Below are 23,912 nucleotides of genomic sequence, written 5' to 3' on the forward strand. Positions count from 1 at the left end.
GTAAATGGTCCTCCTCTCCTCCCCTTTCAACGCTTGAAACTAAAATATTCCTTGGAATTGGGTCCTCAACTGCACCTACGAGCCCGGACCCGCCTCAGAACTTCCTCCCGCAAAGCGCGGGACCCGCGCAGGCCCAGTACCCTCGTTTGGCCGGCGAGCTCCGTCCCCCGCCCGCCCTGGAGGACTGTGGGTGGACGCTCTTGCAGAGCGCCTCTCGCTGGTCGGGGCGGGGGTGGGCGGAGCCAACGCCGCCCAGGCCGGGGAAGTGCAGGGTGGGGACACTCTGGCCCGGCTCTCGGTGGTGCGGGGAGCGGGAGGGAGCAGCGGCCGCTCTGGTCGGCGGACGTGCTGCCGAGCAGTCCCGGAAGCGAAGGAGCGATGGCGGAGAGTCCGACGGAGGAGGCGGCGACGGCAGGCGCCGGGGCGGCGGGCCCCGGGGCGAGCGGCGTCGCCGGTGTTGTTGGCGTTAGCGGCGGCGGCGGGTTCGGGCCGCCTTTCCTGCCGGATGTGTGGGCGGCGGCGGCGGCAGCGGGCGGGGCCGGGGGGCCAGGGAGCGGCCTGGCTCCGCTGCCCGGGCTCCCGCCCTCGGCCGCTGCCCACGGGGCCGCGCTGCTTAGCCACTGGGACCCCACACTCAGCTCCGACTGGGACGGCGAGCGAACCGCGCCGCAGTGTCTACTCCGGATCAAGCGGTGAGCCGGGGTTTTTCCTCCCCCAGCCCCGAGCTCCGGGGCTCGACCTTCCCCGCCGCCCCCACCCTGTCCCACTACCACCCCCGCTGCCCTCGCGGCGGCCCAGCTCCAAAGCCCACGTCTTGCCAGCCCGGAGCGTCGGGATCCAAGTCCCCTTTCCCCCCGCCCCCAGCCCCACACGCACCAAGCCCCTCCTCGCGTATCCAGGTCCGACCCCGCCCCTCGGTAACCTCCCTTGAGCCCTCGGTCTCCAGTCCGGACACCCTCCCCCACACCTCCCGACCTCCCGCCCGAAACCCGACCCTTCGGCGCTTCAGTAACACCCCCTCCCGCCCTCCGCACCGCCCCTCTCCCCCCTTCTCCACCCCAGCCTTGTTAGATGCAGCCCGGAGGCCCCACCCTCAGCGGTCCCCTGCGTCGTCTCCTCCCGAGCCCCGTTTGTAAGACACACACACAGCTTGCTTTGCCCGGCCTGAGACGTCAGGCCATCCTGGCTTTATTCCCGGCCTCCTCAACCCCCTCCACAGAGTCCCCTCCCCAAGTCTAGGTCGCTTCCCCCGCATGCCCGCAGCCTTCTCTTGAACCACTTTTCCAGAACCCCGAAGCTCTCTACTCTCACACCTGTTCCAGGAACTCAAGCTTCCATCCCCCTGCCGCCCCCCCACCCAGTCTCACATTGGCTTGTAATATCCCACTCAAGACTTTCTTTTCTGTATTCTTTCCTCTGAATCATGTGATTTACTTTCTGAAGCAAGTGTACCCAATTGAAATATAGGAACAAAGGCCCAAGTCCCTTCTGTGCTTATTTCTTGGGTGACTGATCTCAGATCATATCATTTAGTAGATAATGTTTCTGTGAAATTGCTTAGCATAGTACCTATCACATAGGAAAAGGGAATGCTTTTTAGCTGCTGTTAATCCTGAAACCTGTTTGCTGATAGCCAGACTCTCTCTCCCCATGCCCCCATCACAGTCATCCTCATCTAGGTAATCACATTCCCCACATTCCAAGTTCTTTCAGATGTTTCTACCTACTTTCAAGGTTGTACTAAAAATTAAACAGCATACTGTGTGTAAAGTACCTTGCCCAGTGCCTGACACAGTTTGCCAACTCCATCAAGGTTGCCACCTTTAACTTAAGAAACTCAGCACTCCTCAACTCTTGTACTCCTTCAGCCATTTCAGTCTTCCAATCCTAACATACCTCTGAGTTCTGCCAATACTTCTTTTCCTCCACTCTGTCGCTTGTTTGCACTTTTTTATGTCCGTCTACCATAGCAAGTCCCTAGATTTCCCACCTGTAGGCCCTTGCTCACAACTGATCCATTCTAGTTTATGAGCTATGACCTAGAAGTCGTCTCATCTTCTATAGTAATGACTTCATGTCATCTTCCACCTGTGAGATTCTCAGCAATTTCAGAGGGTCCCCCATCCCAACCTGAAGAGGTCCGTACACTATTAGTCTTCTGGGCAAGAAGGCCATTATTGCTCCCTGCTAGCTCACTTGCTTCATATAATCCCCATGCTAACAACGGTCCACTGTGTGGTTTATGGAATTAATTTTTTAGTGGAGTTGATTATGCCTTCCCAGTTACCGAGAAATCTTCATTTAACATTCAGCCGTAGTACCTGGGAATCTCGGAGGTGGGGAGTGAATGAAGTGCCATGTGGGAGGAAGTGAGAGTAAATGGGATGTGGCTTTTCCAGGGTGACATCGGATACCATTGGGATCTCCGATATTTTTTTTTCCGCCTCTCCCTTCCCTCCCCCTGAGGAAACAATGCCCCTTTGATAATAATTTGCTCTCTGCTTGCCTGACAAATACTCAGCTGAGATTTCTCAGCCAACAAGACGGTGCAAACATTTGTGGTACCAAGCACCACTTTCTCGAACCCTGGCCTCACTGAGGTGATAACAACTGTCCTGCTCAAGGGATTCCCCTTTTTTCTCCTCTCCCTCACTCCCTCCCCCACTTCCTCTTGGTGTTATACAGGGATATCATGTCCATTTATAAGGAGCCTCCTCCAGGAATGTTCGTTGTACCTGATACTGTTGACATGACTAAGGTATGTACCTTGGTGGGGTTTGGGGGTTATTGGGAAATTGGGCCCATAAAGTTGAAAGAGCCTAAAAGAGATTATCCAGCTCACATCTCTGATTACATAGATGAATAAATCAAAACCCCAAGAGAGTAAGTGGCTTGCCCAAGGTCACACAGTGAGGTGGAGCGGAGCCTTGAACAGGTATCTGTTTTGGGGTGCCAAAAGGTCCTGGTTGGCTTGGAAAATCCCAGTTTATGCCTGTTGTCCAAGCTTAATTATTAATAGAGCACTCTTTACCTCTCAGAAATGCTCCAGTTTGGATGATAAATTATATGGTCACCCTATTGTACTAGCCAACTCTTCCCCCATCCTGCCACTCTTGACGTTTAAGTGTGGTGCTGTAAGTCAGATGCCAAGAAGGTTGGGGATGGGACAAGCTTGAGTGAACAGTGTTTGTAGTTACAGGGCCTTGTAGAGGCTCCTGTCCTTACTGATTGCTTTTGAATATCCTTTCCACCCCAAAGACCGTTCCTCTCTTGTCCACACACAGACACAGAGAAAGCTTAAATTCCTCTAGCATAGATACCTAGACTTCTCTGTCACTGATTGCTCTACCCTGAGAAGTGAATTTTTACTTCAACTGATATCGGGAAGAAATCAGATTACCTAAATCTAGTGTTGTTTAAATGAAAACTCCTTGTAGTGTCAAATTTCTTATAGTAAAAATTCAGATTTGGTATTATTTGTGTGTCTGTTTTGTTTTGAATAGGTTTCCCTTTAAATTGATTTTTTTCTTTTTATGTGGTTGGAAATGTTTTTCCTGGGACATCTTGTTCTTAGTCAAGTATTAGTGTTAATATGCTAGTCCCTGGGGTCCCAGAATTGATGTCATGTTGATACCGTTTGAGCTTGCTATTCCAAATGACTGAAGGCTAAAAGATAACATAGGATGCTACCAGGGCAAGGTGGGGACTATAGACAGAGACATTGGATTGCAGGTCCTTTTTCCTCTTGCTGTTTAAATTCTGAGCAGACTTAAGTGCCTAGGAGCCTTTGTAGATGAAGAAATATAACTGAGTCAGTTAGGTTTTCTTCCCTTCAAGAAGGGAAATCTTGTTCAATAAATCACAGCTGGAGAAAGAGAATTTAGTGTTTTGTTTGAAGTGCTGCTGATATTTTTATATTATTATTAACCTACAGTGTTGGGGAAAGTTCTGGGGATAGTCTGTGGCTCTGAGTGGACCCTGAGTTTCCCCATTTTTCTTTGTATCTTTCACACAGCTGGATGCTGCCTGAGCCACATCCTCCACAGTAGGTTTGATCCTCTGCGGAGGAGACAGACACCGTAGGCCTCCATCACAACCCTCAGCTCTGCCCTGGGATTGGCACTGGTGCTGTGGCCTCCAATCCCTTTCTTCTTTTCCATTCATCTCCTCCCCTTTGTGCCACATAAATGGAGGGTGGAGTTGCATCGTACGCATGTTTAACCTAGGCAAATCCAAACATACGTACTCAGTAAAAATATGTATTGATTTCTTAAAATTAAACATGCTAGGACAATGTTTTACAGATGTATATTATGTTTTGCACGTTGGTGTTCTATCCATTTGTTATATAAAATACTGATCAGGGACGTCCGAACAAAAAACATGCTTTAAGGGAGTTTTAAGGGACACTCAAGGGTGATTTTGGCTAGATTCAATTTTCACCTTGGGCTCTAACTTCAGAATGTAACCCCTGAGTAAGATGCCACTACACTGTAATGGGGTTTCTTAAAATTCCAAAAATATTTATTAGTGTGAGTGAGCACAGGCTATTCATATTTCATGGTGAGGATATGGAATATCGATTCAGATGAAGGTCCTGCTTCTGGCGTGGGTAGCAAGTGGAAGTCAGGAGGGTTGGGATGGGACATCACCTCACAATTTTGAGATGGGGTTTTATTTTGCAGATTCATGCATTGATCACAGGCCCATTTGACACTCCTTATGAAGGGGGTTTCTTCCTGTTCGTGTTTCGGTGTCCGCCCGACTATCCCATCCACCCACCTCGGGTCAAACTGATGACAACGGGCAATAACACAGTGAGGTTTAACCCCAACTTCTACCGCAATGGGAAAGTCTGCTTGAGTATTCTAGGGTAAGAGGAGACTTCTAAGTGGCCAAGTTGGTTGTTAGCAAATATTACTCTAGGCCAGCCTTCATCAACCAGGTTTCTCATCTGAATCACAGGACACAGAAAATGATTGGAGTGACTGTTTCCTCAATTCTCCCCCGGATGGTACTTGATTACTGTCATTCTAGATGCAGAAAAAGAAGTTAATTCATGACGTACAATGGATGCCTTAGTGAAGTGGTTCACCACGAGCAGCAGTAGCATCTGGGAATTTAGAGCCATGTAGAGTCTGGGCCCCCACCCTAGACTTATATCAAGAACTCTGGGGGTAGGGCCAGCAGTCTGTGTCTTACAGGCTCTCCAGGTGATTCTGGTGCAAACTGTTGGAGAACCACTCCCTTAGGGCATCAGGGCTTAATTCTCTCCTGAGCAGGTTGAGAAAGGCTGCAGATCCTGTGCCATTCAAGGCTGTGAATGTCTTATTGAGTCTCTCGTGAGTGGCTTTGGAGGCAGTGGTGGTGATGATGATGATTATATTTTAGCAACTGGATGAAAAATGTCTGAGGTTGGAAGTCACATCAAATATGAAACACAGATGTTTCAAGTACATTTTTGTTTCTGGGTGCTACCAAGATTTTGCTTCATGTAGTTCTCATCCATTCCCTTTTAATCTCCTTCGGGGGTTAAAAATTCAGAATGGAAATATCTTCTAGCATATTCTGGATTGGTCTTTTTAGTGTGGTCTGAATTTCCCTGGGGCAGAGAACAAGTAAAAGTTGAAGTTAAGAAAGTTGCCCAGACTGGTGATACTGTTTTCTTTCTTCCTGTCCAATCCAATACATTTTTAGGTTTGTGTAGGGAAAAGGCAGCTGAAACAAACTTCTCCCTCTGCCCAATTCTCTCAGATCCAAGAATATGTTCTGTGATTGCGGCAGTGAGAAAGTCCTTTGAAGGAGGTTGTCCTTAAAGAAGTCCTTTATCTCGTTAGGGTATAGGATTGTCTGTGCTAGAAGGATAGTGGTATATATAAACCACAGTGGTAAGGAAACTTAGTTGTTGTTTGTGTATGAAAGTTGTTCTTGAAAGTGTTTTTGTATTAGGTTTTCCTTCATTAGGCCAATATAAAACTATTTCGAGCAAACATCAGCTCACGGTAGAAACAGGGGAAGTAGGATGGTGGGGTAAAAGTGGCAGAAGTATTGGGTGGAAAAGGAGAAGCTACTCTGAATTTGAAAATTTGCTGTCAAGAATCAGAGTAGAAAATTCCCATGCGTACTTAGTTGACTATTCACTTTAACAGCTGCATTCCTTTCCTCCCTACCTAGAAAAAAATATTGGGCTGACTTACAAAAGAAATTGAATGAGTTTACCCTGTTGACTTCAATCCCCGAATACTAGACGCTTGGGAGAGCACAAGGTCTAGGGTTCCTGGGGGACCGAAGCTGAGAGGAGAGGTTGAGAGGCACTGAAGGGCGAGCTCTGAGGAGGTTACTGTTCCCCATCACTTACTCTGCCCTTCCCTCAAGGCCAGCAGGGAAAGGGAAGTGGCGAGTTAACTTGAACAAGCCAGTCCTGGTTCACGTTGTGTTCAGTTTCCAGCTCAGGTGCCATCTCTTCAATTAATTGAGTTAAAAATAAATGTCCTTAATGTCCAAGCTTCCCTCCTTCTCCCAACATTCCATCAGGCATATGAGAGAGAGGAGCAACTTTGGTGTTTCTCTGTTGTTGAAGATGTTGTTCATGTATTATTTCAAACCCTCTGCACTTTAGAAGTGCCCCTTATTCCCTTGCTGTCCTTTGGCAGAGTTCTGTAGTTTTCAGAGGATTTGACACTCTTTGGGGGTTTGATAGAGAGCTGGATCCCCGATCATCAACCCCACCACATGGCCTCTAACCAGGGAGCTTCAGTCCCTTCTCTGCCTCTGTGCTCAACTTCTCTCTCCTCTCTGACTCCATCACCACCCATAAATAAATAAGCTCTTTAAGATCCGTAGAGGTTAACATTTAGACTGCCTTTGGAGCTGTTTTCTTACCTTATTTCTTTCATTTTGATGAAGGGAAACTTCCCTGGCTACTGTTTCTCTCCTAGCCCAAAGAAAATCCCTTCAAAGTTACTTTGCTTGCTTTGCCCTCTTTTGTGACACTTGATAAGAGGATTAGGCAGTTGAGTGATTTCTGGTGAATGAGGGTGAGATGGAGGCTGGGAAATTCCAGAGTATTAATAGTGAAAGAGAAAGTGAGTCACTTATGATGGTGCTGCCAGGCCCCGGGGTACTCGTACACTGGTCTTTCTGTATGGCCTTTCCCGTCTCTCTCTGCCTCACCCTCTTCCCTTCCCTCTGCTGTGTTTTGCAGTACGTGGACTGGCCCTGCCTGGAGCCCAGCCCAGAGCATCTCTTCCGTGCTCATCTCCATCCAGTCCCTGATGACTGAGAACCCCTATCACAATGAACCTGGCTTTGAGCAGGTAAGGCCAGGTGGGCCCAGCTTTGGGGTGTAGAATATTGGGTTTTAAGAGATCTGAAAGATCTGCTTGAGGGTTTTTGTTTTGTTTTTGACCTGGCCCAGCCCCATGTATTAAACTCGTCACTGTGGGAGAAAAAAGGAGCTGGTGTGTGTGTGCCTTAATAATGAATTTTTTTCCCTATTAAATTACAATAACATTGCCAAGTTATTTCCATTTGACTTGGATTAATCTACCATGTGGAAGTCAGTGGAGTCATTTGGAAATTGATTCTGCGTCTGTGTTGGGGGCTCTTGGAGACAGTGTGTTCTTCTGTATGCCTCCATTCCCCAGTATCCCTTTAAGGTGCTCCCTAGTGACTGCTGCTGAGCCAGAGTTTCTTTTGGAGTTATGAAGTACTGTTACCTGCAGAGCCACAGGAACAGTCATTGGCTAGGGCAAGAATATTTTAGTCAGTGCTGCCAAATAGAAGGTGGAGAAAACTCATATTTTCCAAGGGTGTACTATATGCCAGCCACTGCCAAGCTTTTATATGTAACTTCTCATTTAATCCTCATACTAACTCTGCAAGATAAATGTTATCCCCATTTTCAGCTGAGGTAATGGTGACTCGGAGAGGTTAGTTAACTTTCACAAGGACACACAGATCAGGATGTAGTCCCAGGAGCCCAAAGTCTTCCATTGTTTCAAAGCCCCTTTCAGATTACTCATGAGCACAGGAAAAGAGTTCCAGTGATATTATCAAAAGATATAATAATTCAGTTTAAATGATTAAAACGGCTTAATTCATTTCGAAACTATTTGAGATAACACTAACATTGGTGATTCTTCTGCAGTCCTAAACAAAGGGAAATACCCTTTAAGAATGAACAAAAATTATTCCCTAAGCCATCCTTTCAAACAAATAGTGAACGTGATTTCAGGAGTAGGTGGAAATGGAAACGGACCTCATTGGCTAACCAAGGAGCTGATTTTTACTTCTTGTTTGGAAATTCAAGAGATGGGACTTTTATTCTTAAAACTACCAAACATTCTTGGTTCACAGAACCCCCTTGTCTTGGTAGTTTTTTTCACAGTTCCCCAGGCAGAAAGAAATGCCACACTGTTCCATTTGTTAAGTAGTTAGGTCCCAACAACTTACTTCCTTCTCAGATGACTACACTGACTTAATAATAGGATGTGTACACCTGTTCAGTGCCACGCAACTTTTAAAATCTTGGAATCAGATCAGAGCCACCACCCTCATTTCTGTTCCCTCCTGTTTTCATATGCTACTTGCTATTTATTAAAGTAGTGACTGAAAATCCAGCTTCGTGAAAACAATATGTCATCAAAAGGAATGTAATACAATTCAGCATTAAAACTGAACTACCTATCTCAAGGTAGTAGTTTGCATGGAGTTTCACAGGTGTTGAATACTGTGGTTTTCCTCAAAAAGTTTACAGTATCCCACAGTGCCCTTGTGATTTGGCTGTGGTGCACATTGGGAACCGTGGTGGTAGGCTGAAGGCATGTGTGTATTTCCTGTTCATTACATGTTTTGATCAGAGCCAAGGCTCTGATTGACTAGAGTTGGTGGTGGGAGGGGGGAACAAGGGAAGAGTTAAAGGGTGGAACGCCATGCTCCCGTCTGTTCACGCCCACATGTTCCTATCAGCTCTCCAGACCAGGTTTGGAGTTTCTTCTTTTGAAAACTTCAGGTTCTACTTCTGATAGACAATAGTTGAATTCAATGATGGTGGAATCCACAGATGTGTAAAGGAGTTAACCAGGAAGCATCCCGATATCTATAGGTTTTTCAGGCTAAGACTCCTAGCATCATTTATACCTTTTTGTCCCACCATTATTCTCATACATGGTTATTTCCCACTTAATCCTTCCTGCAAGGCCTTTCATTTCAGGCTTAGGGAAATCTGATGGATGTGGTTTGCTGCTTATAGGTCAAATGACCCATAACAGAGGATGGGTACTGGTATGTGTGGCGGGGGGGGCGGGGTGAGTGGTCTCAAGGACTTAGTTGCTCTTCATGGATCTGCCATATAGTGGGAAAGGTATCCTCTTAGTTCATTTGCTTGGGTCACGTACCCCATACTAATCCTAAAATCTCTTCCCATTGGCTTTTCTTTTTACCTAAATTTTGTACTTGGATACTGTGGTGTCTGTCACATTATAGGAGAGACATCCAGGAGACAGCAAAAATTACAATGAATGTATTCGGCATGAGACCATCAGAGTGGCGGTCTGTGACATGATGGAAGGAAAATGTCCCTGCCCTGAACCCCTACGGTATGTGTAAAGAGAGCCCACTTGGTACTTGGTATTCCTTTTGGATATTTAGCTTGTTTGTACATTTGAGAACCTTTGGGGCAAAGTCCAGTGTTAGGCACCAGAGAAGGATAGAGAAAAAGGAAAGATGTGGTTCATGCTTTTAAAGAGCAAGTGACCGAGGGGTTACCCAAAAGGAAGTTCAGAGAGCTTTTTGGTTCTTGGAGAGTGCCAAGCCTGATGGGAAAGACATAGTCCATGCCTTCAGGGAGCCCCTGTTTGACTAAAGACACTTAACTGTTATACAGCCAAATGAGGTGTAGAGTACTTCATAATAAACCCATTTCTTAGGGTTCAAGTTTATTTCTAGGTGTTAAAAACTAGGTGAGCAAAGAGTTAATGAAACAAACTTTTCTAGGAAATGGGGGGGCAACGGTTTTTTTTTCTTTTTTTTTTTAATTGACGTATAGTTGATTACAATGTTTCAGGTGTATCTAGGAGAATTTTGAGTAAGGTTTGGGATTAGGGATGGCCTATGGAAAACGAATGAGATTGAGCAAGTCATGAGTTGAAGTTGAAGTTCAAATGATCAGTATTAACAGTCACTCTCATTTTATAATCCTTAGGGTATAAGGGAAATCAACCATGGGCAGTCAGCTGTTTCTTTTTCCATTTTCCAATGAAAGATCTTTGTAGGAAACCAAATCTGGTCTTGGGAACTCTAGCTGCTGAATTTGCCATTAAGGTTAGATGGTGAAGGGGTGGTGCCTTCCCCTCTTGTTCCTAAGTGAAGCTTCTCTGCTTGTTTTTCAGAGGGGTGATGGAGAAGTCCTTCCTGGAGTATTATGACTTCTATGAGGTGGCCTGCAAAGATCGTCTGCACCTTCAAGGCCAGACTATGCAGGTAACAGCACCCCTGCTGCTGACTCCAGAGGCCTTACAACAGACCATGTAAACCCCCCTCACAAGGGTGACATCCGCATCTCTCATAGAGTTCAGAGCCAAAAGGAACCTGGTGCATTGAGTAGCTGAGGCCCAGAGAGAGACTGAAGTCATGTGGAGTTGGTTCTAGGTTCCTAGCATAAAGTAGGTACTCAAGAGTAGAAGCTGAATCATCCTGCTTTCTAGCCTGGAACTCCTTCCCTTCTTGGTCAGTAGTCTTTTCAAACCAAGAACATTCAGCCCTCTCAGAACTTAGGGATTATGAGAGTCATCTGTTGGAATTCCATCCCTAGCTCAGGGGGGTGCTAAGAGAAGGAATGCTTAGGGAAACATTGGGTGTGCAATTATTGTTGAAAGAATCTAATACAAGGATGGTAACCAGTTGTTCATTCTCTGCCTCTACTGGGGAAATGTGCTTCTGCTTCCAATAAGAATGCAGAATTTAGGCTTGCTTAAAAGAAGAGGTTCTTATTAAACCGAATTGTAAATAGGATCAAATATAAGCGACTGGTTGAGAATCTTCCTGTCCTGAAGGGCCAGTCCTGTGTCTCTTGGATCATTTACTTGCTTAGAAAAGTGGTGACTTGGATAAGTGGCTAAGGCCTCTTCAGTTTCTTTCCAGTTCTTTTTGGTCTATGTTCCCACCCACCCAGCACCACCAGCAGTGGGAGTAACTGTTCTGTTTCCTCAGGTGCTGCTCAGAGATGGTAGCTTCCCTATCCTCCCTTCAAGGACTTCCCTCCTATGTGCCGCATTTAAACTCATAGGGCAGGGCCAGCTCAAGGCTGACTTGTTTCCTGAACCTTTTCTGAGAATGTATCGAGGATGATGCATGCTATAGCTTGTTCCCCATCAGGAATTATCATTGCTGGTATCTAGCAGCATTTCTAATATTCAGTCTGTGAAGGAAAAACAACTCATGACGAGGGAAGGGCAGGGAGGAGCAGCATCTGGGGAGGAAGAGAATGGGTGGAAATGGAGCCAGTGATGAAAGGAGGAAGATCTGGGAAATTGACAGCTCCAGAGTAAGTGTGGAGTTCAGTTTTGGGGGCACATAACCCTCAAATGTGAAAAGTATGGGCTGTAGTCACAAGAGACTGACTTACATCCACTGGCCCTTGAACATGAGGGTAATGTGTGGGCATAAGTGTGGAAGGAGTTTAGGTGGGAGAAGCAGACATTATGTGAGAGGGAAAATCGTGGACTTTTTGGTAACTGCCAAGGAAAGAGGTCTCCACTTGTTTGAACCCTGGGCAAGCTACTTTGCTGCCATAATCCTTATTTAGCATTTTAAATTTCTTTCTTTATACCCTCCACCCCACCCATAGTTATTTTTGAGACTTTAAGGACAGTTAACCCCTTTCCACGTAATGTTTGGTCATCTTTGATCTCGAGTGACAAGGACTGGAGTGATGCCCAGAAACCCGGACAGGAATGTGATGACTGGTCCGTGGGGAGGAGGGCAGGTGCTTATCCGAAGTCAGAACTCCTTCATTCTAGACCTGCCTGTGATCGTAGAAAAGCAAATTACCCTTTTTGAGTATAGGGAATGAAGGATAATTTTCCCCTTATATAGTTTGTATGAGGTTAATTGAAAACACCAGCACACTCAATGATTACAGTCCTGGTCTTGAATTTCTCTTCCCCATCTATCTCGCCGTTACTGTGTCCCCCTTCTGCACAGTGGCTTGCTTTGGGGGAATGCAAACACATTTTAATGTTGGCCCAAGCCAGACCTATCTGGGGTGGTGAACGTGCCACAATATTCCTAAACAAAGGTGCTGTTGTCTGCTGTTGGGAACTCTCTGTGCTATGCCCCCTTCTGTCCCCATGCTCAGAAGTTGAGCGTGTGTTTCACGTGGGCCTAAAGCTGCTCTGTCCAGGGTGAGCCACCCAGACTTGAATCTTCCTTCCAGCTTGTCTCCTTTCCCCCACAGGACCCTTTTGGAGAGAAGCGGGGCCACTTTGACTACCAGTCCCTCTTGATGCGCCTGGGACTGATTCGTCAGAAAGTGCTGGAGAGGCTCCATAATGAGAACGCCGAAATGGACTCTGATAGCAGCTCGTCTGGGACAGAGACAGACCTGCACGGGAGCCTGAGGGTTTAGACCCTGCTCCCCTCTCCCCTCCCCCCACTCGAGAGTCCCAGCAAAGTCCCTTCCCCCCACCCCAGGGATGGAGAGGCACTTGTGTATCTCCCTCCAAATGTGACATCATCCCGCAAGATGGCAAGAACCAAGCAAGCTTGGATCCCAGGGTGTGGAAGTGGGGAGGCTGTTCCCGACCTGACCTCCTTGGCTCTCGAGCATCTGGGGCTGTGTTCATCCCATATCAGGGGCCAAGGTACCTATGCAGGAGCACCTAGGGCGAGGGCCTCTGGCAAAAACAAAACAACCAACACACCTCTCCACAGGGCCAGCTCCTTAGGGACAGGTGGAGACAGAAATTGCAATTCCTAGAGGGAGTGTGCCCAAATGATTTATGGGGATATCTGGAAGGGAGGTTGGGGTGGGGGGCTGTCTGTGACACTTAAGCAGTCTGGGTGGTTGTCTGTCTGTCTGTCGTCAGTTTTGAAGCAGGGCTTCCCGATGCCCTTTTCCTCCCTGCCTCTTTACCCCCATTATTTCCCACAGGCCAGCATAATTTTGTTTTTCCTAATTTATAGTCACTGTTCTAGACAGACCAAAGAGAAGGAACAGTGGTGGAGTCTAGGCTGCTGATGAGTAAGCTTTACCTAGCACCTGAGCACCTTTCTCCTCTGCCCCCCATTCCCTCACCCATTCTAGATTTAAGACAGAAGGTAAATGTGACTGGGCCTGAACAAAGGTCTTGGTAAAGCCTGCACAGGCACCGTAAGAAGCTGAAAATGCCGTTTGTTCCCGCAATCACCGATTTGAAAAGTTCCCAACGCAGACAGCTGTTGTGTGTATGGGATTAGAGCCACTACATAGAACAGTCTCTTACAGATTTTTCATAAATACTAGTCACAATGAGGGTATTACTCCTGGGGGTGGGGTACAGGGGGGAGGCTGATGCTAGTCCCATTGTGTTTTGTTTGGCTGTCCTTGTGTGTTTTCACCTCAGCCTGTAGCCCCCCTCCTCACTTCAAAGCCCAGGGAGTTGTGGGGAGCAAGGGTAGCCAATGGCAGAGGGGATTGGGGCTGGGACTCTGAAGACTCCTCCCCTTCTCTCCCCCCCCCACCCCCCAACTGCTCTTTGTCACTGACTGATGGGTGTTTGCCTGGCTGTGTCGCTTCTCTATCTATTTAGCTGCAGTGATCCTTTAGCTGGTTGGCTCAGAAAAATGTGCTTTAGGCGCCCTGTGACACTGGGCGTCAAGGGGACCCATCCTTCCCCTTTTTGATGTGTTCTCCTGTACTTTCCAGATTCTTACTGATAGGTCTCCCAGTGGGGTATTGGTGATCCACATGACACAGGGCCTGTCAGTATCCAGCCACATGTAAGGGAGAGGATACCTGCTCTGCCCGCTGCTAGAGAGGCCTCTGCCTTGTGGGTCATGGGACTTCCTGGGGAAGTTGGGAAGGGGGTTGGGCACAAAGGAGAATGTCCTACTTGGGAGGGCAGGAAGCAAAGGAACTGGACAGGAAGTGGGCTTGGGGGACAGAAGTTTAGCTTTGATACCTGAAGGCTGGGTCTCTTCCCAAGGAGACTCAAGAAGGGGCCCTGCTTCCAATTTCCCTCTTCCATTCCCAGAGCTAGTACAGGGCTTGGAAGAATGCCCTTGGTCTGTTGGTCCAGTGTTAACCTGTCATACATTTAAGTGTTCCCACTTTCAAGTGACAATCCTCTCCTTGGTCCTGCCATGGGCAGAGCATGTCTGGCGTACTAGCCTGACTTTTACGTCCTAATCTTGAGTTGAGGAAATATATGCACAGGAGTCAAAGAGATGTCTTTATATCTGACTGTACATAATGTTTTTTTTTTTTTTTTTTTTTTTCTTTTTGGTGCAATAAAGTTTGTTTTGGCAGAAGGAGGAAGCGCCTATGGGTGTGGGAGGGTTTGTGTAAAAGGAAGAACGGGATCGTTTTGACAGCTGCACCTCTCACCTAGGCCTGAAACTGTCAGGGATAAAGACAGTGCTCAGTGGAAGCCAAAAACTTGGGTTACGTGGTGTGGGTGGAAGCAGGACTACTGGTGGCAAAAGAAATAGGGTCCTTTTTTTGAGTCAAGGAGAGGAATGCCATCTTAGCCTTGGCTGCTTCGAAAGAAAGACCTGTTCAGGAAGTGAGCTTGTCCTCAAGGACAGGCAGAGGTAGAGATGGGCTCAGACTATATATCCCCTTGCTAAGGGAAAGGTGTCTTAGTATGGATAGTCCAAACCATTGGGTTTTCAGTTTTCTGATAGCAAACTACCCCTTCTTAGGAATTCAGAATTCAGACCATGAAGACAGGGCTTAATGCTGGCCTCCCAGCTCATCACTACCTTCTCTACTTGCTATAGAAGGCTCTTGCTTTCTGGTACAGAGGCTTTTCATCTTGGCTGACCATGTGTGTAAGAAGAAATTATACACAAAATGTCCTGCCAACCTGTGCCACGCAAAGCTGCGTACAGGAAAGCGTGGGCCCGGGGGACTAGTGAGCCTAGGCTCTAGCTTTGGCTCTGCTTAAGGTGGTGGCCTCTGGTCAATTAGATTCCTCACCTGCCAAAGTTAAGGACACCTATTTAACTTTTAAGGTTGTGAGGACTATACAAGGTGTATATAAAACTGGGTGTCTGGTAGGTGCTCAATAAATGATTTCCTTTCCCAGCCCTAAGGTTAGAGGGATGACCTGGTAATCACTATAGGAGGAAAAGGTAGTCAGGAATTGGAGAAATACTGCATCCACTACTGGTTAATTCCCCTCAAATTTTCTTTTCTCTAACCACCATTTAACATTGACCTCTATTTCCTTCATACTCATAGCTGAGTCTGCTGCCATAACCTGGAACCCCTACAAAGGAAGCTGGAAGAGACTGAAAGAGTGACTATTTACTGGTCCATTAGGGTCTGCTCGTTTGAGATAAGGAACATTTTATGAGGAAGGGGTTTGAATTAACAGAGGCTACAATTTATGTCTCAGGGCCACAGAAACTAGACTGTCTAGCCAGGAGACAGATGGCCTTCATTCTAGGCCCAGCTCTACCATGAACTTGTAGATGACCTGTGCAAGTCATTTTATACATGTTCACTGTTATCTATGTTACTCAGGTTATCCTTAGCGGATAAAAAAGGTTTTCTCCAATAAAGATGCAATGTGAAGGCACTTTAAAAAAAAAAAAATAAAGTAATGGGTGAAGAATACTGGGGGAAGAAAAAAATTGGAATTTTTCTGGTTTTTTGGTTCTTTTTTAAAACAAAGTTGTCCAGGTTTTATTCACCACCAGCTCCTCCCTCTTCTCCCTGCCTGCTGCTGTGCCCCCTTCCGCATTCCCAGTCAGGGGAGGGCTTCTCTGGCCTCCTCAGCTGTAATCTCCTGGGAGTAGAGATCAGTGAAGAGAGCTGGCAGCCAGTAGTGGGCCTCCCCTGGGGCCTGCAGGTCCAGCCAAGCCAGCCCTTCCTTCAGCAGGTGTTCCTGGCAGAAAAAGGAAAAGTCAATTGAGAGAGGGGAGTTTACATAATATAAGGTAGATAATGCTCAAACCTATCTTGGCTTCAGTGGGGTTTTCAAACTAAATCTACAAGAGTGCCTTCACATAGCTACACAGCCAAATTAGAATGATTTGTTTAGCCTAGATCTTTGCCTGAGGTGTGAGAAATGCCACCAAGTTGCTTAATCTGTGCTGCTGGGAAAGAGGATAACGACAAAGTGGGATGTTGTGGAAGGAAGGGCTACAGAAATATTTGCTACATGGCTTTGAGCAAATCACTAACTCCATTCCCTAAAACAAAATGGAGATCAGTACCTTTCAGTTAACTTATGGAGTAACAGACAGCTAGGGGGAAACCTTTTTGGAAAAGTTAATGGAAAGACCATACTAGTATTAGAATGGACTCATAGTTCCTATAGCTGGAAGTATGCTCCAGATGGGTTGGTTCTACCCAATATCATTAAATGTTTATGTTATCCCCACTTCACAGATGAGGTTAAGTCTATAGTTCAACTGCCTGGGTAAGGAGAAAGGTATTGAAAGCCAGGGTTCCTACGTGTTCATGCTACTCCCTCTTCACAACATCAGTCTTTCATTAGTACCATGAAATGTGTATATATAAAACTATATGTAATATGCACTATAATAGTATATAATTATAGCAATGTAATTATCATCAGTAGTTAGTAATTCCCTTCACTCTGTACTAACAGTGTTACTTCCAGTACAAGCCACATTAACCATCTGGCCAGGCTTTACAGGTCAGCAGAGAGAGGTGTTGGTGACTCCCCAGTGGCAGTGGCGGCCTGGCTGTACCCATGTGCCAGGGCTGGAAGCCTGCCTTTGTGAGTTCTACCTCTCAGTGCCATCTTCAGAGAAATGCTGGGGTTACTTCTGGTGTGGCAGCAGCAGCAGCCTTCCAGGCAAGAAGTCAGCAGAGAGAGAGAGGCCAAAGCTCTTGCCTGTGTGGTATCTGTCTACCCACCTCCTCCCATCTGGGGCCCATCTTTTCTGGGCCATTCCAAAAGTCACATACCAGCACTTGCCGCGCTCGCTCCGTCTCCCATTTAAGACTGGCTTTGATGTCACTGACAGTCACATAGCCATTTTTCTGAAGGAAGGAGGAATGGGGACTGCGTCAGTTAAGAGTGTGCTTTCCCTTAGAATCCAGCATCTGCCCAGGGACAATTAATTTACCCAGGCAGGAGGGGGAACTGGCCTTGGGTGAAGCCTAAGAGAGCATAGAAGAATGTTTAGAGGTCCCAGTAGAAAGCAAGAGAGAAGTGACTTTCAGGATGACAGAGGTAGGTTGAGGGGTTCAGTCTTAAAAAGTAGAGTCAAGTCCCTGGTACTAAAATATTAATGTAGACTTTATCAGAGAACTCTAAAGTATGACAAGGAAAGATTCAGAATGATTAACTGATAGGAAGGAATGGTGATCATCATAAACTGTTCACAATCTAAAATATTTAAGTATTCAGCCCTTGTCCTGCCTCACCCTAACCATTCCCCAATCCAGAAAAGCCCCCTCCCTCGTTTAGTTCTATTCTACATTACAGAATTGAGAAAACTGAACATGTCTTCCCTAAATACATGATAAGGATTTTGAGGAAGATGATATAGCTTAAGGCATTGCTGAGGAACAGGAGGATGGCAAACAAGATTAAACATTTTTTCAAAGAATCCATAAAGTAGGTTTATGAAGACATCAAAAAATCTGTCCACCAAGGAAATTCAGTTAGTTGTCTGCATGTCTGTCTACACTAGACTGTAAGCTCCTTGAGAGCAGGAACTATATGGTACCCATCTTTATATGCTCCTACAGCCTGGCCCAGTGCTTTGCACTGTAGCTGCTCAATAAACGTCTGCTAAATAAGCACAGGTCTGAGTAGTGCATCCATTAGACAGTTTCAGCAAAAGACCTGAGTGATGGAGGGGAGGAGATCAGAAAATCCCCTCCCAGACTGCCCCTACATGCACATGCGCGCGTGCACGCACACACGCACACACACACGCACACACTCCCTCCCTCCCTCCCTCCCTCCCTCTCTCTCTCAGAAGGCCCACCAGTACCTCTGCCAGCTGCAGCACCACAGTGTGATCCATATTAAGCTCAGCTGGAACAGACTGAATGAGGTAAGTGCCGCCCACAGGGATGATGCCGAAGCCAGTGCCCAGTGCCTTTAGTTTCTTGATGGCCCTGATCAGGTCGTCTCTGAGGTGAGGAAGAGCTGCTTAATGACCCTTGGCAGACCAGACCTAGCAACAATGCAGTTTCAGCTCTGCCCTGGGCAGGATACCCTGATTGAAGACTCAAAAGGCTGCACAACATTTAACTACATCAGTGAAAAGGCAGGGTCAAAGTGCACCAAACGGTGCTTGGACATTCCAGGGAGATGGTATAGGAGTCAGGCTCTCCACTTAGCAAACCATTCCAACACCAGACAGCGGTAAAAAATATGCTTCCAGGAGCCCATCAGGAAATGTGAATAAGTGAGCTGAACTTAAGAGACTATAGGGAGTAGTGTCAACTATGGCAAAATAGAGAATGCTTATCCATTTGAAAGGGGCAACCCAGGTGATTACTGCCATTTGGAAATTCAGGCCCAGTAGTGCCAGATTTTCTGATTTCTTAGTTGACAACTAACTGAAATTGAAGAAAACCCACAAGATAATGTGTAGACCACATATCCAGCCCACATACTGAGTCTTTTTTACCTTTTGTCAAATTGGAGTCACACAAAGGCTAGTGAACCAGGTCAATTTACACCCATCTTCTGAGCCCAACTCCTTTCCCCAGCCTTTCTCAGTGCCTGCTCTAGTCTCCTTGACCACAAATAATGTCAACAGTATATACAGCCCCAAGTATGTTTAAAAAGAAAAAAAAAGTGTATACATACACACACATTATTTTTATGCATGAAAAAAACGCTTAGAAGGAAATCTACCAAAACTTTTAACAGTTGTAATATCTCACTTGAGAAATAATGGGTTGTTTTTTGTTTTTTTATATCTCTATTTTCAGATTTCTAAAATAAAAACATTTCTTCTGATCATGAAGAGGAATAAAAATGATTCCTAAACTAGCCTAGATGAACGAGTGGTAAGGAGAAAAGATTTCCACCTTTTTTAAAGACCTTTCTATACTCCAAGGGGTTGGAAGGCAAAACCTACTGGCTGACATCCTGGGCGAATTTGCCCCTTCCTTTTAACACCTGTTGATGTAGTTCCTCCAGAGTTATCAGACCTATTGGAGAGGGGGACAGAAAGCAGTTGAAGGATTACCTTTATGACTTTAAAAAAAAAAAAAGGCAGCATCTCTGAAAAACTGTAAATGCTCTCTTGACACCAAGGCTGTGTCTATAGCCAATGATTTCTAACTAGGTTTAAGTTTTATTTCTTAACTTCAACACAGACCATTCAGTGTGCTCATTAAGATGATACCACTGGATGATCGTTTTAAAGGTAACGTTCTGGGGAGCACAGAGACTCCGTTGGCATCACCACACCTTGGAGAAGCAGGGCAGGCCTATAGTTACTAATGAGAAAATCATAACCCAGACACATCATCTATCAGGGAAAAAGGCCTATTTCCTACCTGCCTATATGTTCTGTAACAACTAGGAGCTAAGCCTTCCTGGCCAAAGACCTTTGGAGAATAGAGATAATCATTCAGGTTTACCCTTGGCCATGGAGACCGGTCATGGATTCAACATCATGAAGCACTAAGATACTTCTCAGGACCTAACAGCTTCTCAAGACCTTACTGGCCTGCAGACTGCAGGATAGGAAAGATCATCTTACAAGATGTTTTCCCTCTCAGAGAAGCCCAAAGCCCAGTCCACAGGACCCAGCCACCCTCACCTCCATTCCGGTGTTTCAGGGCCAGGCACACTTCGATAATCTGGACACCCAGCTCGTAATAGAAGTCTCCCACGCCTAGCATCTCAGACCAAAATCCTTTTCCAGCTAAAAGACAGAAAAACAAAAGCTAGGTTATTCAATAGTTACATCTTTTCTTTCAAAGCTAGGTTAAAACATCTATTCTAGTGCTTGCTTCGGCAGCCCATATACTTAACAAAATACAGCTATTCTATGGGAAGTCTTCTCCGCCCAGCCTTACGTCCTTCTGCTCCACTTACAACTCAGGATCCTCAACACGATCTGACTCTTAGTAACTCCTACTAAACAACAGGTTCAGACAGTTCTAAAGGTGGGCCATCTATTTGGCTGCTAACTCTGGCTCAGGATACTAAAAAAGTGAGTTTCCTTTCCCAAAGCATGCAGTGAAATATAATGGGACATATGGCCTAGACAGGCTAAGAAAAAGAATATGCAGACCTGGCATTCGAAAATCCATTGAAGATATTTTATTGAGTAAAAAATGCAAGTTACAGAGTAATAATTACAGCATAATCCCATATATTTTTAAAAAATAGTTTATAAATATGATGACGGTGTCTAGAAAGATATACCTTAAACTGTTAACAGTACTTTATCTCTGCAATTACGGGCAGGGTCAGAAGACTTCCACTTTCTCGTTTTCTTTTTTCTCCTTTGTTGACTGACTGCCTGAATACATACTACTTTTATCAAAACTTTTTTTTTAACAAAGGGAAAAATAGTCATAAAAAAAATTCCACAGCAGAGCATTCCAGGGAAGATCATGTACACTGGCTACTCAGCCTGCACTCCAACCTCTCCATCTTTCCCATCAAACTGGATACTCAGCTATCCTGCTAGGGACTCCCTGAAGACAACATCCTCCGGATCTCCCTGTAGGCCCTTATAGAAGACGCCCCAACAGTAGTGACGACAACTAGGTGAGCTTTGTCCCTTAGCAACCCTAGAAGAACACTGGACCCCTACAGACAACTCCTTACAGGCCAGAGGATCCACCCCAATGGTGGCACACATGTCCTGGAACTGCACCCGGAACTCAGGATTCTTCCGGATCTCCTGCTTGTGCTTGCTGGCAAATTCTTCCAGGTTGGTCTTGAACATGTCCAACTGCTTTGACATCTGCAGGATGAACAAGGGGAAGGTTAGGGGCAACCCAACCAGGTGACAATCGGATGCCAAAAGTAGGCCCCTGGGCCACTGGCAGGGCAAAGGCTGGAATAACCTGTCTTCTTCAGGCCTACCATTATACTGTTTACTGTTCCCTTCCTTTTTATCCCTGGCTCTCCTTCACAGTTCTGCTATAGCAGAAACAAGATGCTGTAATGTTTCTTCAATTCTAAAATACACCTTTTTTTCCCCATGTGTTCCTGTTCTAAAGTCAGGATGCATCTAACAATCAATGTGCATATCTAATATGGTGCTTCCTTTCTTTCCTTTTCTTTCTTTCTTTTTTTACAAATTTTGTTTTATTTATTTATTCATTTTCTTCCAGTTTTATTGAGATATAATTGATATACAGCACTGTATAAATTTAAGATGCACAGCATAATTACTTGACTTACATACATCACGAAATGATTATCACAGTTAAGTTTAGCAAACTTCCTTCACCACATATAGATACAAAATTAAAGAAATAGAAAAAAAATTTTTTTCCTTGTGCTGAGAACTCTTAGGGTTTACTCTCTTAACCACTCTCATTATATAACATACAACAGCGTTAATTATATTTCGCTTGTTGTAAGTGCTTCTTTTCTTTTTCCCAGAAGAAAAAAATGTTATTAAATTGAAGGTGCAATCAACAAGGACCTATTGCATAGCACAGGGAACTCTACTCAATATTCTGTAATAACCTATATGGGAAAAGAATCTGAAAAAGAACAGACATATGTATATGTATAACTGAATCACTGTGCTGTACACCTGAAACTAACAAAACATTGTAAATCAACTATACTCAAATATAAAATAAAAATTTTTTTTAAATCTAATGAAATTAATTAATTAATTGAAGATGCACCTAATAATCAATTTTGCAGCATTCACACGGTGGGAAATCTTCAGCCACTGACAGAAAGGCTAGATAGGAGAGAAAGGAAGCCTGGCATGAATTAGGTGTGTTGTTTTAATCTTTGAGTCAAGGACCTCCTTGGGGATAACCGTAGATAAAAAATCTCTGAGGAAGGGATGTGGGTCTACCAGAATACATTCTAAAGCTAAATACTTTTGGTTTGGGGATATTCTGACTTCCCATTTGCATTACTCCTTCTCTTTCCCTAATTAACAACCTATCTTCAACCCACCAAGAATAACCACTTCTCCTCATTTCCAACATATTAGAAATTTACACATTATTATAATCACCATTTCCAGTTGATTCCTGCATGTTATCTCCCCTGAGTGGGAGCTTTTGAACAGCACACCCTGTGTCTACTTATTTTCCTCAGTTCAAGGGCCCATTTCCCTGCCTCACTGCCTCCTTCTCTTCTTCACCAGGCAAAATAACTGAGTAAACAACAGGGCATGTACAGAAAAGGGAAGTGTTAGAGAAGGAAACTGCAGGAGCCACACCCCCATCACTGACACACACTTCTGGTAAGCACCTAGATGTGATGGTGGTGGGTGCCACAGGTTAGGCAATATTTTCATGTTATTCTTAAGCATTTAAAGTAAAAACCCAAAAGACCTAAATCAAACAACTCTACCACTTACTACCCATGTAACCTTGGATAAAGCACTTAACACCTCAGTGCCCTCAATTCTAAACTGAGAAGAACAGAGTTCCTTCCTGATAGGATTGTCAGGAGGAATGAACAAGACAGTGTATGTAAAGAAAATGGACATGTGCCTGGGACGCTACAAGAAGGTAATCACTCAAAGATGTTAGCTATTATTGTTATCAGCAAGTCACCTAAATGATCTGAGCAGCCCAGAAATTGGGATTTGCCAAATGCCCTATTTTTAGTTCGATCCAAACAATCTGGTTTATATCAAAGGTGTCCTGCCCAGCCTTGTCGGATCTCCCTTGCCGCCTGGAGCCCTCCACCCCACTCACCTGGGCCAGCTGGTCCTCAGCCAAGACAGTCCCTCGCTCCTTATACTTGGCCTGTCAGACAAATAGACCAGGATAAGTTGAGAGAGTGGGTGCTGGGGGCTCCCACTTGTACTGCCTCCGCAGAAGTATTAAGAGGGTCTCGCAAATGGTTTTTCTTAGGGAGAGCGGGTGAGGAAGTAGAATAGACGACTCGTCTGTAGTCAAATTGGGGGAAGTGGGGGAAAGGGCTGATGAATCTAGGGATGCTGACATTCCAATCCACCGGAAGCTGGAGAAACTCAATTCCCTGGGACCGAGAAACCCGCGTCAGATTCTCTTGGGAGGCGATTTGAGGGTACAGAGCTCTGCGCGGAGAGACTTCTGTCTCTCGCGGGTCTGGAGTGACTGTAGGGCCCGCCTCCTTCCCCTCACCTCTGCAAGCTTCTTCTTGGCGATGGCGCCGGCTCCCACTCCGCGACGGTGCATCCCCACCGTGGCCCGCGGGCCACCCCGCTGCCGGGACCCCGGGTCTCCGCGTCCCGGGATCCTCCACCAGCTCCCCCACGCGGATGCGCAGGCTGTACGTCATCTCCGCGCGCCGGAAGCTACGCCCAGACTTCCGGCCGCGGGGCTGAAATCCCCCACCGCCAAGGGCCCGGCGGCCCCACCTCGTGCTCCAGCCGGGATCCGCAAAACTGTTTGCGGCCCAGCGCTCCCCACCCAGGTGGACGCCTCGGACCCTCTCGATTTCGTGCGACTGCCCCCACCGCCACCCCAGCCTGCAAGTGAAGGTCCGCCGCTGCTCACTGGCCGTCTGTTGCGTGCTACGCGCTGAGTTGGGCGCCGAGCGTTCCATATTAAACAT

At 46.0% G+C, this 23,912-nt stretch overlaps 2 protein-coding genes across 2 annotated transcripts; one reads left to right on the forward strand and one right to left on the reverse strand.

Annotated features, from left to right (window-relative positions):
• The first annotated feature begins 265 nt into the window (after positions 1–265).
• Positions 266–17,975, forward strand: UBE2Z (ubiquitin conjugating enzyme E2 Z). Its single transcript, XM_061176711.1, has 7 exons — positions 266–692; positions 2,686–2,758; positions 4,686–4,873; positions 7,205–7,316; positions 9,487–9,599; positions 10,392–10,482; positions 12,458–17,975. Exons 1-7 carry the CDS (start codon positions 379–381, stop codon positions 12,626–12,628), a joined length of 1,062 nt encoding a protein of 353 aa, XP_061032694.1. The 5' UTR covers positions 266–378; the 3' UTR covers positions 12,629–17,975.
• On the reverse strand, positions 15,395–23,626 carry SNF8 (SNF8 subunit of ESCRT-II). Its single transcript, XM_061176712.1, has 8 exons — positions 23,480–23,626; positions 23,069–23,119; positions 20,994–21,132; positions 19,975–20,079; positions 19,285–19,357; positions 18,184–18,325; positions 17,147–17,221; positions 15,395–16,094 (listed from the first exon to the last, which is right to left on the reverse strand). The coding sequence occupies exons 1-8, from the start codon at positions 23,531–23,533 to the stop codon at positions 15,957–15,959; spliced, it is 777 nt and encodes a 258-aa protein (XP_061032695.1). The 5' UTR covers positions 23,534–23,626; the 3' UTR covers positions 15,395–15,956.
• Between the last annotated feature and the right edge of the window lie 286 nt (positions 23,627–23,912).

This window comes from Eubalaena glacialis, chromosome 19 (genome assembly GCF_028564815.1).
Source record: "Eubalaena glacialis isolate mEubGla1 chromosome 19, mEubGla1.1.hap2.+ XY, whole genome shotgun sequence".
Lineage (NCBI taxonomy): Eukaryota > Metazoa > Chordata > Mammalia > Artiodactyla > Balaenidae > Eubalaena > Eubalaena glacialis.

What these genes read in the sequence shown, in the direction of transcription:
- UBE2Z (XM_061176711.1), top strand. Translation starts at nt 379, where the DNA reads ATGGCGGAGAGTCCGACGGAGGAGGCGGCGACGGCAGGCGCCGGGGCG. An exon ending in ATACTGTTGACATGACTAAG is followed by an intron (nt 2,759 to 4,685) that starts GTATGTACCTTG and finishes TTTATTTTGCAG; the next exon opens with ATTCATGCATTGATCACAGG. An exon ending in ATGAACCTGGCTTTGAGCAG is followed by an intron (nt 7,317 to 9,486) that starts GTAAGGCCAGGT and finishes GTCACATTATAG; the next exon opens with GAGAGACATCCAGGAGACAG.
- SNF8 (XM_061176712.1), bottom strand. Translation starts at nt 23,533, where the DNA reads ATGCACCGTCGCGGAGTGGGAGCCGGCGCCATCGCCAAGAAGAAGCTT. An exon ending in TGGTGCTGCAGCTGGCAGAG is followed by an intron (nt 17,222 to 18,183) that starts GTACTGGTGGGC and finishes TCCTTCCTTCAG; the next exon opens with AAAAATGGCTATGTGACTGT. An exon ending in AGCGAGCGCGGCAAGTGCTG is followed by an intron (nt 16,095 to 17,146) that starts GTATGTGACTTT and finishes TTTTTCTGCCAG; the next exon opens with GAACACCTGCTGAAGGAAGG.